General features: G+C 43.6%; 1 protein-coding gene across 2 annotated transcripts in view; it reads left to right on the top strand.

The window, feature by feature from the left end:
- The window catches only part of DOCK1 (dedicator of cytokinesis 1), a 530876-nt gene that overhangs the window by 486041 nt on the left and 26901 nt on the right, over nt 1-17934 (top strand). For both annotated transcript variants that reach the window (XM_056850272.1, XM_056850273.1), the window contains 3 exons: nt 4053-4190; nt 13242-13387; nt 17063-17261. In XM_056850272.1, the coding sequence (XP_056706250.1) occupies nt 4053-4190; nt 13242-13387; nt 17063-17261 (483 nt within the window). The remainder of the gene's footprint in view (nt 1-4052; nt 4191-13241; nt 13388-17062; nt 17262-17934) is intronic.

Consider the following 17934-nt stretch of genomic DNA (forward strand, 5'->3'; position numbering starts at 1 on the left):
CTACTCCTCCACATTAGTGATGGACTCTAATCTATTGAACTGAGTTGGTTTCCCCACTCCTACACTTGAAGCTTTCTGGGTGACCTTGGGCTAGTCACAGTTGTCTCAGAACTCTCTCAGCCCCCCCACCTCACAAGGTGTCTGTTGTGGGGAGAGGAAGAAAAGGTGGTTGTAAGCCGATTTGAGACTCCTTAAAGGAAGAGAAAATCAGGGTATAAAAACCAACTCTTATTATTATTATTCATTTTATGGCCCCTGGCCTACATCAGCTCAACACCATCATCTTTCTTGCATTTGTAATGCTGAAGTCAACAGGTTGTGGTTGATGCATACCAGTAAAAGTCATGTGTCATTCAACTCAGCAGTATGTGTAAAGGTGAAGGTTCCAAGAAAGGTTCCCCTCTTTCATTGTTCATTTAACAAATCATGAAGGAAAATTGTTCTAATGAGGTAGAGAAAACTGTGTAGGAGGGGTGACAGATTTAATGCCATTTTTAAAATCTTTGATGACCCAGATCTTTTTAAAAAATGTAGATCTCAAGTACAGTAGCCTTTGTGAAAGGACTTTCTGTCAAATGCCGAATATATTTTTGAGGGGGGGACTAGAAAGCTCATTCTAGCATCTGTTGCAAAGTTATATGCAAATATTGTGTGTTTGGCCTCAGGATAATTTTCTGATGTATTCCACAGATGTGACTGAATGCTTTTAAAGAAAATACTACTACATCCATGTTGCTTTATATTCAGTTCTGTCCTTATTATAAGAAGAATAATTTAAATTTCCAGAGGGCTCTTATTTTAGACATTGAAGAAAGAAAAGATATTCACGAATTCTCTGCAGACTGCAAAAGCATTGCTGAACAAAAACTAGTGTGGTCTCCTGAAATTCTATTGATTTTTCTTTCCTGCAAGCTTTTACAACAGATTGGATTTTAGGAATTTTCAGTCCTACAGAGAAAAATAATTTGCTCCCAGGAGAATAACTTAATGTCAGCACTGTGTCATTGCCCCGAATAACTGTGTTAAAAGTGAATTCTAATGGTGCTCATAGACATACTATTAACCCAAAAGAGAATTAGTTTGCTAGCAAAATGTATATATTATTGCAAGGTTGCATATCTTTACAGTATACGTGGTTTTATTTTAATACAGTTGCACATCATTTCTGCATCTCTTGTGTATTTCCTATTTGTTTACTTAAAACTGAGGCACATAAATAAACAGATTAATAGAACATACATTTTGTCTGAAGCAGCTGTGAAAGAAGGCACAGTAATGATTTTTTTTAATACTAAGGCAGAATATCCAGAACTCAACCTTTCTGAAAACCATTTTCTATTTTGAAAGGCCAAAAGTGTATTTTCTTTCAAAGAGATATGTGCCAAAGAAAATGAGATTAGATAGCGCAGTGAAACTCTACAAAAGGAAAAGGGGTTGAAATCTTTGGGATGAGATAATTGAATTATGGTTACAAGCATATTATTTTTGTAGATGCTGTAGTTTGAATTTTGCAATAATGCTGTTGTTTTGAGTTACGAATTTTTAAAAAAATGCTAGATAATTTTTTGGCTTCATGGAAATAGAATGCAATGCCTCCATCACCTAAGATAGTACCATATCACAATCCTTCCCACCATACAAAGGCTTGCCTGAAAAAGCCACTTTAATTTCTAGTGTGAGAGATATGCAACTTTTACTATAGAGATGCAAGAATAAACAAACATCCCTTCATTCAGAATCATGGGCAAATTGAGGTTTTCAGTTTAATGCCATAAATTCAGGCTGTGCCGTCAACATTACGGTAATCTTTTTACTCCTTGTAAGGGGAAATTGGAGGGTCTGTGAGGAGAATGGCTATACCTATGTTGTTGAACAAAATGGCCATCATGCAGCTGGTTAGTCATCTGAATTGGCCAAATTCCTTTACAATATGCCGACTTTCTCCACCACTTAAGGAAGAATCAAACCAGCTTTACAATCCAATCCAATCCCTTCCCCTACCCACAGCAGACGCCTTGGGGGGAAGGTGGGGCTGAGAGAGCTCTGAGAGAGCTGTGACTAGCCCAAGGTCACCCATGTGTAGGAGTGGGAAAACAAATCCAATTCACCAGATTAGCCTCCGCCGCTCATGTGGAAGAGTGGGGAATCAAACCCAGTTCTCCAGATCAGACTCCAACCATTGCTCTACACCACGCTGGCCTCTAAGAACTGGCACTGTTATAAAAACCAAAAAAGTACTAATTAATTCAATTTACAGATCACCATATGTAAATATGGGGAGAGGAGAGCCAGGTATGCCAACCTGAGTTCTTTGAAGGAAGGACCAAATAGAAGATAGAAAAGTATTCCTTACAATAATGAGCTTCAACTGAAATTATACTGGTATAATACGATAGTACAGATATTAACTTAATTTTTACCCTGTATAAATGGTGGGATGATGATGATGATTACTACTACTACTTTGCACTGACCATGTGACTGTAAACTGTGTAATTTGGATGAGAACTGACACAGAAGCCTTGCTTGAAGCTAAGCAGTGTCTGGATTAGGGACTTCCTCGGAATGCAGCCTTGAGTTTCATGATGAAAGAATATATACATGTAATATATAACTCTGACTTTAGGAACAGTTTGTCCACTGTGATAGAATGAAAGGGTAGACTAAATGTTTAATGAACTGCATCACTTCTTACTTACTGTGTCATTCATTTACCTGTAATAAGTTTAAAAAGTGATTCAGCTTCAGATCTATACCCAGCCTGTCTTGTAGCTTATTGTAGCTTACACATCTCTCAAATCGGGCAAAAAAAATACATTGTGGTACCCTCCATTTAAGTGCCATATGGAAGAGAGCTAAGAGTTGCTCACTGGTGATTAAAGAAATTGAGCTTCATTAGATGTAGTCAAAGCAGCAAGAAAGTGGCAATTTTCATGTTTATTTTTTAATGCCAAGGACAAATCCGTGTTGGTTATAAATAACTGTGGCTACAGTTGAGAAGCATTGTGTTCCTTCCATCTTTTCCTTTTGCAGTGCCAAGAGAACCAGCAGCTGTATGCTGCTAAATGTCAACAAGACACATTTTGTTCGGGGTTTCATCTCGACAAGATTCCTTGGTTTCGTTCAATTGCTGTTCAACTGTGTACTTATTATCTTTCACACTTGTAAATCTGCTCACTGAGATGGCTGTTCATGAAGCTAGAAAAAAAATCTGTTTTTAATCAGTATTATGATTTAATTATGAACTATTAAGAAGCAGCCTCTTTGCTTGATTGCTGTGAAGAATATAAAATGTGGAAATCATATCAGCCAGAAAAGGCCTCCCTCCCCACCCATTTTATTAAGTTCTTCGAAGAATCTAAGAAGAGGACTGTAGCCCTAGGGATGAAATAGCTCTTTTAAAACATGGTAAAGGTCAGCTACACCTCCACACTAATTGTATAATCTTACCTTGGTGTAGTTATTTTGTGACAGCAGCCTTGCACATAAATAATTACTTTCAATTATAAAACAGAATTAATTTTGCCTTCTTCCTTCCTTCTCTGTACCGGTAAACCTCTTAAAAACCTGATTAGAAAATATGGGTTTGGTAGTTAGCATGTAAGTCTCTACATTTACTTAACCGATACTGATGTGCACAAATTCCAGCAGAGTTTTTCTCCTCCTGTGCAGTACAAAGGGTCGTAAATAGCATTTGTTAACCAGAGGCAGACTTTGTTTCTTTGCTATTTATTCTCTTGAAATCTGTTGAGGTTGACATTAATAGTCTACCTTGAGAGTCAACATTCATCACCGTGCTAATTCAACTCATACTATGCCTGGATATTCTTTTCAGCATAATGTAAATGGAATATTTATTCATCTTGATGAATTTGGCTGTGTATCTCGAAACAAAATGGTTCTATTTCTTTAATTTAAAAATTAACAATGCACATGCCTTTGAAATCTTTCTAAAAATGTTTTTGCTTACAGTTGAGGTTAAAAAATTCCCTTTTCCTTCTTTTGACTGAAAATCAGAGCATTCATGATTAAAATATGATGGCCTGTTTCAGATTCCATTCCTGACTGAAGGCATCCGAATTCATGGAGAGAAAGTAACAGAAGCGCTTAGGCCGTTTCATGAGAGGTTGGAAGCCTGTTTCAAGCAACTGAAAGAAAAGGTTGAGAAGCAGTATGGTGTGAGGAGTCTGGTAAGTAGTTCTACAGATGCGTCGTTTCCAAAAAGGTCTTAGTTTTAAAATGCATGGCAAAAAGAGCAACTATTTTATTCCTAGTGAATTTTGCATTGTTATCAAGGACTCGTAGACTGGAAAGATAAAATAATACCAGGCCAAGCAGGCTGAGTGGTCCTTGGGGCACGCCACAGCCCTCTAGAGCAGTTAGGGTTGCAGCTCTGAGTTGGGAAATACCTGGAGATTTGAAGGGCGGAGCCTGAGGAGGGTGGGATTTGAAGAGGGATTTCAATGCCATACAGTCCAATTGCCAAAGTGGCCATTTTCTCCAGGTGAACGGATCGGCTGGAGAGTAGTTGTAATAGCAGGAGATCTCTAGCCACCACCTGGAGGTTGGCAACCCCAAGAGCAGTGGCCCACTGAGAATCTTCCCTGTTACGTTAAATGGTCAGTTCACCCCTGGGACTCAGAGCCAGGGTGGGCCTTAAAAGTAAGTAGTCTGATAAATCCAATCTCAGCAAGCAAGTTGGTCAACTACAGCAAGCAAGTCAGTCAAGTAAAACTCCATGGTGAATAAAGGTGCTGTTCAAAGGCAGCAGCTCTAGATTGGTCCAAACTTGCTTGACCTTAATTACTAATTTCTTGGTAAATTCCAGAGGGGTAGCCATGTTAGTCTGTTGCAGCAAAAGCAATAAAAAGTCCTGTGGTACCTGAAAGACTAACCAGTTTATTGTTGCATACATATTCATGGACTAAAGCCCACTTTGTCAGATGCATGAAGGGTTATCCTCTGTTATCAGTAGGGTTGCCAGGTCCCTCTTTGTCAGCGGCGAGATGGTTTTTGGGCGGAGCCTGAGGAGGGCAGGGTTTGGGGAGGGACTTCAATGCCATAGAGTCCAATTGCAAAAGCAGCCATTTTCACCAGGTGAACTGATCTCCATTGGCCGGAGATCAGTTATAATAGCAGGAGATCTCCAGCTAGTACCTGGAGGTTGGCAACCGTAGTTATCAGGAGTTGATACAGGTGTGAGGGGAAAGAGTGGAACCAAAAGGCAAGAAAACGCGACAGTCAGCAGTAGATCTATCACATGTCTTTTGTGATGCCAAATGTATACAAGATAAGCAGAAGGGGGAACTATTCACAACAGCAGTCATAAATAAATTGGCGTAATACAACAGTGTTCAGTATTTAATTAGGTAGTTAATCCCAATGGAATGGCTTTTCCATTTGCAAACAAAGAGGCAGCAAGGGAAAAAAATTCAGAGGGGGGGATGTTCAGTGAGCTACAGCAAGAAAGGGTAGCAGGAAAATCCTGGTCTGTGAAATGGGATTTGAAGATGGGCTGTTTATTTCTGTCCAGGAATTTTAAAAAAACTGTTTATATACTGGTTTTCTGAAAAGCATCAGAAAAGCAATCATTCAAAGTGATTTCTGTATATACTTTTAGTTAAAAAAAGGAAAGGAACGGAAAAAACCCAAGAGATACTAAAACCGTATTATTGCTATGATCAGGGACAACAACGGTAACAATAAAGAATGCTCGAAGTCTGTTCTATACAGTTCAGCCTTGCAGTGTTTTCTGGACGAAGGTGTGGCTGCTACAGAGAGAAGCCGAGTTCGAGCAGAAACAGTCCTCACTTTCCTTGGCATAGTGACTTCTAGCAGCTCTTTCTGTGATGGAGCGTTGTGCTCTCAAGGGTTCATACCAGGAAAGGTGGTCCAACAGTGATGTGGGTCCCAGGCCATAAGCGCTTTAAACATCAAAACAAGCCCCTTCCATTGAACTTGGAAACCAACTGGAAGCCAATTTACATGTCACAAGCTCTTGATGATAAGGCTGATCTTACCAGCTTCCATCAATAGCTGAACGGTTTCATTCAACACTTACTGAAGTTTCTGAGCTGTCTTCAAGGCAGCCCTATATAAAGCACCAGTGTGTTATAGTGGTTAAGAGCTGTGGTTTGGAGCTCTGCTCTGGAGAACCGGGTTTGATTCCCCACATGAGCGGCGGATTCTAATCTGGTGGTCTGGATTTGTTTCCCCACTCCTACACATGAAGCCAGCTGGGTGACCTCTCTCAGCCCCACCAACCTCACAGGGTATCTGTTGTGGGGAGGGGAAGAGAAGGTGATTGTAAGCCGGTTTGATTGTCCCTTAAGTGGTAGAGAAAGTTGGCATATAAAAACCAATTATTATTCTTCATTATGGTAATCTAGCATCACAGAGTAGCATGGATCAACGTGGTGAGATCAGCTCTATTCAGTAGGGGTTACAATTTCCAAACCATATGTAATAGAGAGAAGATATTCCTAAGTGACAAGAACCAGCCCTGCACCTTCATCTGCAGGGGCAGATCCAGGAATACCCCTAGACTCTTAACTGAATCTACCAAAGCCATGGGTACACCGTCTAGTAATGATAAAGGCACACTTCTCAGAACAAATGTTTTTTCCAGCCAGCTTTACCTCCTCTTGTCTGGATTAAGCTTGATCTTGTTCTCCTTTAGCTGCTTTGCTGCAGCATCCAGGCAACACTCTAGAACCAAATCACCACCTCCTTGGGCGCACTGATCAAAGTTATATAGAATACAATTAGCCATAGGCCGTTACAAAATAACCTTATAATTTTCCAAAATTTTGTTGTCAAAGGTTTATATGATTGGGTGTCATCAGAATGTTGATGACAACAAACCCCAAAACTCTGGGTGTTCTTACTGAGGGGCCTCATATTAAATGTTCAAACAATATAGGGAAGAGAACAGAATCCTTGGATGCCCTGTCTCTGAGGGGACTTGTTCCACACCTCCCTTTATTACTTTCTGTATTCTGTTGCACAGGAAAGACTGGAACTATTTTAAGATAAACCTAGTCTCTCATCTGAATTCCAGAGAATTTCATTTATGAATACATTCTAGTTCAGCAGTTTCATTCTGGAACTTCCCTTTGAAGTCTTTTTGTAGAAATATGATGAGTTTGAGGTTAGCAGAAAATCATCTTGAATTGAAATGTCCCAGGATACATTTCAGTGACCCAGGAGAACATCAGTCTAGTATATAATAATGTATTTTAATTATTATTTTTACCTCAATCACATTACCCTCAGATATAACCAATAAGATAATGAGATTGTTCTGCATATTGGGTTCCTGACTTGCTTTAAAATTAAGATTGTATGCAATGTTAAGTTTTGATATGAGATAAAATCCTCAAGTGATATCTGATAGCTTTTGAAGAAGAAGAGTTGGTTTTTATATGCCGACTTTTTCTACCACTTAAGGAAGAATCCAACAGGCTTACAATTGCCTTCCTTTCCCCTCCCCATAGCAGACACACCCTGTGAGGTAGGTGGGGCTGAGAGAGCTCTAAGAGCTGTGCCTAGCCCAAGATCACCCAGCTGGCTTCATGTGCAGGAGTGGGGAAACAAATCCAGTTCTCCAGATTAGTGTCTGCCGCTCATGTGGAGGAGTGGGGGAATCAAACCCGGTTCTCCAGACAGGGGAATCAAACTCCAGTTCTCAAACCCGAGTCCACCGCTCCAAACCACCGCTCTTAACCACTGCACCATGCTGGCAACCACACTTTGACATACCAAGGAATATTATAGGATCTTTGTTGCAAAGCTAAGCTCAAGCACCATGGTTGCTTTAATTTTTAAAAAATCAGGATTATGCAACTTCAAGTGATCGATCACGTGCTGCTTTTAAGCATGATCTTGATTCCGACCATTCAGCTAAGCATCTTGTTAACAGGATGTACAAAATGTTTGCCGTCTTGTAAAGGTCACATCCAAATGCGCATCAGTGCAGAATCTAACAAACACTACTAACAAATAAGAAAGTATAGAAACGGGGGTTACTGCACTTGTATTCCCAGCGATGTATTAAGAGTTTGAAAATGTTATAAAAAAACTGTTTGCACTTCATTTGGTCCCTTTAGCTGTGAAGACGTCTTCCAACCATTTATAAGCTGTGGTATCCAAAAACCCTTTTAAAGCAATGTTTTTAATAACGTTTTCAAACTCTTAATACATCACTGGGAATAGAAAGTGCGGTAACCCCCAGGGTTACTAGGCAGGAGATTGGGGAGGTGGGAACTTAGTTTGGAGGGTGATCGTCATCCCTACCGCGATTACACAACTTCCGACACAACCTGGAAAGTTGCACTGGGGGCATGGCTTTATCTAGAGCAGGCGTGTCAAACATAAGGCCCATGGGCTGGATCCAACCCCATGAGAGCTCTTATCTGGCCCACGGACCAGCCGAGGCAGCCAACCCTTGCCTCCCTTGAACCGCTCCGCCAGAGGGCTGGAACGTGGATTGCTTAGCTGTTAAGCCAATTGGCATGAAGCTCTTCACAGAGGATAGCAGAGCCCAGCTTTGTTCCAGTGAGGCAAACCAGGCTACTGCAGAGTTTCCGGGTTACAAAGCATGTTAATTTTTTTAAAAAACTAAAGTTTGGGGATCACGCAAAGAAGCAGAAGATCTTCGAAAGGGAGAGAGACTCAATGCAGACATCAGTGGATCCAGCTTGGTGTCAGGCGGAACTCCCTTGCCTGTACCTTTCTGCAGCAGAAGGGGTTAACATGCTCAGAGAGTTCCCACTTCCCAGGGTGCATGTCAAGCAGGCGAAGCGCTCCAGGCTGCTGGCACCCTGCTTTGGTGGAAAACCGGGGAGGGAGGGTGATGCTCATGAGCTCCCTGGCTTCACCCCCCCCCCCCCCAGCCTTCCAGTTTGTTCAGTTGAGAGAATGGAAAGGGAGAGTAACTCTTAAAGGTGGTCCCCAATTAGGGTTGCCAGGTCCGTCTTTGCCACCAGCGGGAGGTTTTTGGGGCTGAGCCTGAGGAGGGCGGGGTTTGGAGAGGGATGGGGAGGGACTTCAGTGCCAGAGTGGCCACTTTCTCCAGGTGAATTGATCTCTATTGGCTGGAGATCAGTTGTAATAGCAGGAGATCTCCAGCTAGTGCCTGAAGGTTGGCAATGCTATCCTCAATTTATAAACTGTAGTCTTCCAGGAGCAGAGCTGGGTCTCTATAGGGCCTACTTGGATAACTTTAGTATTGATACTATGCTTTGGATGTTAACTGTCAGCCTAAACTTCCATCCGAGTTGGGCACATTGTGTAGAACTGTATAATTTAGGTAGAATAATAAGTAATTTAAAAAACATGGAAGTACTTAGGCTAATTTATACTTTCTTTCCTAGTTTAGTATGAAAACATTTGAATGCGTTCAGAAATCCTTCAAACATTTATAACTGTAAATCTTGTGTGTATAAACTCAGGGTTGTTCTCTCTGTTTTGTCATAGTGACATATGTTGTGTATTTGGTCCCACACAGAGAAGGAAATTTTTCAAGCTTTATTAACTACACAAATCATGTATGAACCCTGAAGCTAAGCCAAGTAATGAAAACTCGCTGTCATTTCAAAGATTCGTTATCAGTAGCTCTGTAAAATTTGTGTCCAAACAAGCAATCAGGAATCGCTTAAGTAGCAATAATGTCCCAACCCCCTCTGATTAAAAAAAGATTGTATTCAATTAAAAGATTGGATTCCTTATAACAGAAATTCTAGAAGGCGCACTGAATCAACTGCAATTTTATAATGTTACTAACGGGAATCGCAGAAACATACCTATGGCACATTCACCAGATTCAGTTCAATTCTCTGCTTTGCAGAATTCAGTTTTTATTCTCTCTCAAAAACTTACATATTGCTTGGAGTATCGTAGGAGATGCTGTCACTGTTGCCAGCAGGCACTGGCCCTAATGTTGGAATGGTGGTACGTTATGTCTAGATTTCTTTTCTTCCAAGAAGACCTTGTATCAGTAATAGAGGGAGGAGACATACATGAAGGCCAATCCCACATGATCGCCTTTGGCATACACAAAGCACACTGGGCTTATGGCCCTGGGGATGTGTGTGAAAAGGCACTTCTACACAGGGCATGTATACTCCACAACTGAGATTTCTGCAATGGTGAAATCTCAAGAAAAATACTGCTACTGTCATGAAAATCTTGCCAGCCACATATATTTAACCTGCATAGGGATGTACCTCCTATACACTCCACTGCAATGCAAATGGCTGGCGGAATTGAGAAAAAGAAGGGACCTGGAAACTCTAGATCCAGGCCATCACACTACTGAGGCAGGGCCGTAACTAGGGAGGGGCAATGAGGGCAGCTGCTGCCCCTACAAAAGGAGTGGGCCGGGTAGGAGGGGCAGTTCTGCCAACCTCTCTGCATGCCACAGAGGTGGCAGCTGCCCTCCTCGCCCCCCCTCCCAGTTACGGCCCTGTAATGAAGTATTTAGGAGGGAAGGCAGCATGGTACAGCCCGATCTCGTCAGACCTCGGAAGCTAAGCAGGGTCAGCCCTGGTTAGTATTTGGATGGGAGACCAAGCATTTAGAAACTGTCTGTTACCATGGTTCTGTAGTTGGGGCTCTCCCCCCATTGGGTTGCAGCAATATATGCTAAAGATGGAGTCCAGATGTAACAAATGGCTTGCAGTAAAATGGCTGAGGCCCTGACCTGGATGGCCCTGGCTAGCGTGATCTCGTCAGATCTCGGAAGCTAAGCAGGGTCAGCCCTGCTTAGTATTTGGATGGGAGACCGCCAAGGAATATCAGTGTTGCTGTGCAGAGGAAGGCACTGGCAAACCACCTCTGTTAGTCTCTTGCTATGAAAACCCCATAAGAAGTTGCCATAAGTCGGCTGAGACTTGACGGCACTTTACACACACACACACAATGAAGCATTTGCACTGAAGTTATTGTGTATGGACCATGCCTTAGAGAAGTATAGTATGTTGGAGTAGGTCAGCTCGAGCTCAGTATGCTTATCAGATTAGGGTTGCCAACCACCAGGTACTAACTGGAGATATCCTGCTATTACAACTGATCTCCAGCCGATAGAGGTCAGTTCACCTGGAGAAAATGGCTGCTTTGGCAATTGGACTCTATGGCATTGAAGTCCCTCCCCTCCCCAAGCCCCACCCTCCTTAGGCTCCATCCCCAAAACTTCCCACTGGTGGTGAAGAGGAACCTGGCAACCCTACTCTAGATCCAGGCTATCACAGTGTATCCTTGTCCTTATACTTTTATTATAGAGAGGGAAAGGGTAAAGTCCAGGACAAAACCTGATTTTGGAGAAGTCTAAAAGAGAAGGATTCTTTGAAGAAAAAATGTAAACCACTTAACTTTATTTTTACAATCTATTTTTATATTTATGCTAAAGTAATTACATGTTTAAAACTCAGAGAGAGATACCCACTTTGTCACCAGCTTCTATAATGTACAGTACAAGACCTCTCCAATTCTGTATAAACACATGAACACATGTTGCCTTCTACTGAATCAGACCCTTGGTCCATCAAAGTCAGTATTGTCTACTCAGACCGGCAGTGGCTCTCCAGGGTCTCAGGCAGGGGTCTTTCACATCACCTACCTGTAGGGTTGCCAGGTCCCTCTTCGCCACCGGCAGGAGATTTTTGGGGTGGAGCCTGAGGAGGGTGGGGTTTGGGGAGGGGCTTCAATGCCAATAGAGTTCAATTGCCAAAGCGGCCATTTTTCTCCAGGTGATCTGATCTCTATCGGCTGGAGATCAGTTGAATTAGCAGGAGATGTCCTGCTACTATCTGGCAGTTGGCAACCCTACCTACCTGCCTAGTCCCTTTTAACTGGAGATGTTGGGGATTGAACCTGGGACCTTCTGCATGCCAAGCAGATGCTCTACCACTGAGCCATGGCCCCTCCCCTAATATATACATTATCCTTATTAGTCTATAAGGTTCTACTGGATTTGAATCTAGCTGTTCTACTGCAGACCAACATGGCTACCCACTGAAATCCATGTATCCAATATGCACGGGTAACTTCTGAACCTGAGTGGATAACTTCTGTAGCTTCAGGCATCACGACATTCGTCAGGCAGATGGGAATGGGCAGCTTCATGATAAAGTTCTCTGGACAGCCGTCATATAAATTTTCTAAATAAATAAATATTATATACCAAATGTGTTACTAAAAATTCGAATCTTATTTTTTTTTAACTTAAAGAAAACATTTTTGATGGGGCCACCAGTGGCAGATAAAAATATGGGGGGGAGGGGAATCAGCAGTTGTGGCTGTGGCTCAGTGGCAGAGCATCTGCTTGGCATGCAGAAGGTCCCAGGTTTAATCACCGGCATCTCCAGTTAAAGGCACTAGGCAGGTAGGTGATGTGAAAGACCCCTGCCTGAGACCCTGGAGAGCCGCTGCCGGTCTGAGTACACAATACTGACTTGATGGACCTAGGGTCTGATTCAGTACAAGGCAGCTTCATGTGTTCATTGCTCTAGAAGAGAATGTGCTCCCCATGAGAAGAGAGAGATTGACATCAACTCTGTTTACATGTCATTTGTTTCAGTAGCGCATATTAGCGCAGTACAGGAATTGACTGGCAAGCTTATGCCCAGATGTTGTCCTCCCACGATTGCTCTGATCTTCCGCTAAGACCTGTCAGAGTTGATGCAGTTCGATCATTTCTGTCTGACTTGAGCTGCACCAGCCTCCTAGAAGCTGACAGAGTGGAAAAAATCTACCTGCGATCAAACAGCATGGGACTCCTGTTTTTGCTAGAACAGTTCAATTATTATATGCATATATTAGTTATTAATGGCTAACAAACCTTGAATAAATGTTTGAAACGATAAACTTGCTCATTTAAATAACCACATAAAATATATTTTTTCCAGTCTAAATGTTTCTCTGTGAAACTACCTTTTGTGCCATATTTGTTTCTGCAGCATTTGTATTTGAAGTATATACATTACATAAGTGATATAAATATGTATGAGAGAGAGAGAGAGAGATTGCTGTGGCCTCAAAGAAGGAAAATGTGAATTGAAATACCTTTCTTTACAAAGGCTGATAAGAGACAGTATTCTTCAGCTAAGACATATGAATGACACCTAAATAATGGTCGGTATTTTTTTTTTTACGTGGACTCAAAGTCATTATAGGCAACACCTGACAGTCGCATCTTCAGTGTGCTTTAGAAACAGTAAAATTACATTTTCTCTGTTCTGTAGCCCTCTGGTGTGGATGATCGACGAGGCAGTCGTCCAAGATCTATGGTTAGATCGTTCACAATGCCTTCTTCCTCAAGGCCGCTGTCTATTGCGTCTGTTTCCTCAATTTCATCTGACAGCACTCCTTCTAGACCTGGCTCTGATGGGTAGGTATGCAGACTTCAGATCCCATGGTGTGGTGAGAAGGCGGCATGGTTGGGAGGGTACACCATGCAGCAACCTTGCTGAAGCTAAGTAGGTCTTGGTCTGGTCAGTGCCTGCATTAGGCGTGTCCCGAGGAACCCTGTGTCCGCCATGTACGAGTCCCATAAGAGAAGAAAGCTGTGATATAAATGCAATAAAAGTAAATGAAAATAACTTAACTGAATAAGTACTTCAGCCAGGGGTAGACAACTTTTTCTCGCAAGTGCCGAAAACCTGTCATCTGAGAAGATGTTGGTGTGCTAGAAAAACAAAAAAGGGTTGGAGAGGCAAGGGTTACACTCGGACAGATATGCTGGGGGCAAGCTGAGCTCTAGCAGTGCTACCAGCATCTCAGGGGCTTCCCTTGGGTCCCTTGGGCAAACAGCTGGCTTTGCATGCCAAGCAAAAGAATCAAACCCATTTCTCCAGATCAGAGTCCACCGCTCCAAACCATCGTTCTTAACCACTACACCACACTGGTTCTCACTACACAATGCTGAGTATCAACAAGATGTGAGCCCGGAGGCAGGCAACCTCCTTGGCATGCACAATGAACAGCAGCATACCAGATTCCCCACTCCTCCACATGAGTGGCGGAGGATAATCTGGTGAACTGGATTTGTTTCCCCACTCCTAAACATGAAGCCAGCTGAGTGACCTTGGGCTAGTCACACTCTCTTAGCCCCACCTACATCACAGGGTGTCTGTTGTGGGGAGGGGAAGGGAAGGTGATTGTAAGCCGATTTGATTCTTCTTTAAGTGGTAGAGAAAGTTGGCTTATAAAAACCAACTCTTCTTCTTCTTCAAAATCTCTCTTTTTTAAATATTTAGGCCAGGCAATGAGAGATTACTATAGATATGCGCATGCCTACACAAAACCTTAAAATTTGTGGCCTTATGGGAGGTTTTCTTTGTCCCATATGTTAAAATTTGCTCACAGAGTCTTGTGTGTCTAGATGGTGGCAGCTAAAATCCTTAGCCTTGGGACTCTTACTAATGTGGCACCCTCTTTTCTTTATTAAATGTATCAAAATTATGGATTCGTTGAGGTCAGTTAATGAATTTCACCTCAGGTTCTCAAACTTATTAAACACTCATTCCTGAATCCTTGTAGTTCTTGACTGCTGCTAGTTACAATGTTAATTTTAAATGATTGCTTCATAATTCTGGCCTTTCTGACCTTTGCAGGCAGGGATCAGGGTCTTCATTGCTTATTACTGCTCTGCAGAGCTGGTGTTCTAGCAGTCCTATCCTAAGCAGCGTTTACATCATTTTAAGCCCACTGATTTCAGTGGACTTAGAAGGATGTGCTTCATGTGGCAAATAAGAGGCTCTAAGAGACAATGTAAACATTAAACATTAGGAAGAACTTTCTAACAGTGGGAGCGGTTCCTCGGTGGAACAGGCTTCCATGGGAGGTGGTGGGCTCTCCTTCCCTGGAGTTTTTTAAGCAGAGGCTAGATGGCCATCTGTCAGTGTGAGGATCCGTCCCTGAGGCCCCCCGCCTATCTGGCCAACTCGACCCGGAGGGGGCTTCCTTGGCCTCAGAATGGGCTTTTTGAGAGAAGGCCTTTCCCTCTTCTTCAGCCCCTCGGGCGGTCTCTCCTCCACCGAGCCACCTACTCCACATTAGACCGTCGCCGCTTCCTCCCTGGCCTCCACCCCCTCCTGGTCATATAGGCCAGGCCCCCTGGGTTCCGCCCCTCTCCCCTCCTCCTCCTGACGGGCAGGGGCTCCACCAGTCAGCCCCTGCCAGCGCTATCGGCCCGCCCTCCCTCTCAGGGGGACCGCAGCCCTGCCCCGGCTGATCGGCGGCACCTGCTCCGCCCCCCCGCTCACGCCCGACCGCCCTGCGGCCTCTGCCCCTCCTGGCCCCTGCTCTGTCGGGGAAGACCGCCGCAGGGCCAGGACCTCCGACGGGGCCCTCGGAGGCGGCGCCCCGTGGTCCCTGCCCCCGCTGGGCGGCGACGCCTCGCGACCCAGCCCTCCCAGTCGGGATGGCGACTCTTCCGGGGCCTCTGCGGGCCACGGCCCAGCCGATCCCGTGGTCCCTGCCGGCGCCAGGCGACGTTGCCTCGCTGTCTGGCCCCAACCCCTCCGGCCCGGACATCGAGCCCTCCGGGGTAGGTGCGGCCCGCGGGACGGCCAGTCCCGCCCCTCCGACTCGAGCTGGCTGCGACTCCCGCCCGGTGAGTAGGCCGCCGGGCAGGCCTGCAACTGGGGCTTGCCCGGGCGTGGGACAGTCAGCAATGCTGATTCTGTGAACTTAGGCAGGTCATGAGAGGGAGGGCAGGAAGGTTTGCCTCAATGTTTGGCTCTCGTGGACCTTGCTTGCATGACCAGGGTAGTGCCGATCGCCACTTTGGGGTCAGGAAGCAATTTTCGTCCAGGCCAGATAGGCCAGGGATTCTGGAGGTGTTTTTTTTTTTTTTTTTTTTTTGCTATCTTCTGGGCATGGAGTAGGGGTTACTGGGGGTGTGGGGGGGAGGTAGTTGTGAATTTCCTGCATTGTGCAGGGGGTTGGACTAGATGACCCTGGTGGTACCTTCCAACTCTATGATTCTATGTAAGATTCTCTGAAAGGTCATATGTCTGAAAAGCACACTGTGAAGTAAGAACTAAACCCACACAGCCCATTAAGCAGTATTTGTCCAATCTGATGTTCTGTATGTGTCTCTTGTTTCCCTTTTTATGCACAACAACTGATGGGTAAAAGGATATTGGGTTCTGTAAGCTCACTGGGTGACCTTGGGCCAGTCATATGCTCTCACCCTACCTTACCTCACAGGATTGTTGTGAGGATAAAATGGAGTAGAGGAGAATGATGTAAGTTGCTTTGGGTCCCCACTGGGGAGAAATAAATGAATAAATATAAATTAATTAAATAAATAAATATAGGTGCAGATATGATTGCAAGTTTGTGGGAGGATCTGCCCTTACCTCTGCTGATCATATACCTATATGCTATCTCCGCCACATAATAAGTACCTATATTTACAAGTCCAGACATTTAATAGCTGTACAAATGTTTTCATTTGCATTTCTAAACCTATCCAAATTAAGTTTTCATCAATCTGGGTATCTAACAATGACAATACTTAGCGTTTCTGTAGCCTTTGGCACAAATTATCACAGTAGTCCTTATAATAGTCCTGTAATGCAAGCCAGTGTTAATATCCCCACAGTTCAGGTGGGCAGTTGAGACTTGGGCCACCTAGGGAGGTCGTGGAGATTTGACCTCCTGAATCACAGTTCTCTCTCTTAGCCGCTAAGCCACCCACTCACTATAATGCTTTATAAACTGCCATTCCATCAAATAAGGCAAACAGATGTTCTTCAGTTAAAGTGGTTTTGATGAGTAAACTTTAATCATTAACAGACATAGGGAATTAGTACCATAATAAATCTGCCACATGTTTAGGAATTGCCAATGGCTGTTCCATAACAGGCTCATCTGCAAACTTTAGCACAAGTCAGTCGGACGCTAATTGGCTGTTCCTTTTCCCCATCATTGTACTATTAAGTTTACTAGGCCTGATAAAGAGATGATGTGCTCAGTTACACTGTGGTTACAAAACGTAAATGGCATATTTGACGTTAATATATTAGTCATCTTAGTAAATATTAATGCCTTTTAGGTTTGTGCTTGAGCCCCTTCTGCCAAAGAAGATGCATTCCAGATCACAAGACAAGTTGGACAAGGATGACCCAGATAAAGATAAGAAGGAGAAGAAGAAAGAAAAGAGGAACAGCAAGCACCAAGAGATATTTGAAAAAGAATTTAAATCCACAGATATTTCTCTGCAGCAGTCCGAAGCAGTGATACTTTCAGAAACGGTAATGATAACTGAGCCATACTTAATTGTGAGCAAGAGCTTTTGTGTGTCTGAACTAGGTGAACAGTGACAATGATCGTATCATGCTTGGCGTAATACTGGAACGTTCACATAGGAATTCACATAGCAGTGTTTCAGGAATCCCAGTACACCTGTGTGGTTGTCTCCAAAGGACCTAGCGTTAGTCAGACCATTATTTATTCAAGTGGAATTCACTGTAGTGGTCAAGTAAGCAATTGATCAGCCAGTTGTCTGTCTGTATTTATTTATTTAGATTTCTATACCACCCTCTAATCCCCAACCAAGGCCGGGCTCAGAGTGGGTGGAGCCTGAAGAGGGCAGGGTTTGGCAAGGGGAAGGACTTCAATGCCATTGAGTCCAATTGTTAAAGTGGCCATTTTCTCCAGGTGAACTGATCTCTATCGGCTGGAGATCAGTTATAATACCACGAAATCTCCACCTAGTACCTGGAGGTTGGCAACCCTACCCTGTGAAACTCTTTAAGGTCTCACAGGGCCCTGATGAAAAAGCCCTGGCCCTTGTTGAGGACAGCCCCATGTTCAAGTAGAAATTGCTCACCTGTACACACCCACAATGAAAGTATGTTAAGGGTATGTGCAGGATGCAGAGGAGGGTACACTACTCAGAATCCTATGTACCTTTCAGGCCTACTG

Source organism: Euleptes europaea, chromosome 5, assembly GCF_029931775.1.
Source record: "Euleptes europaea isolate rEulEur1 chromosome 5, rEulEur1.hap1, whole genome shotgun sequence".
Classification (NCBI taxonomy): domain Eukaryota; kingdom Metazoa; phylum Chordata; class Lepidosauria; order Squamata; family Sphaerodactylidae; genus Euleptes; species Euleptes europaea.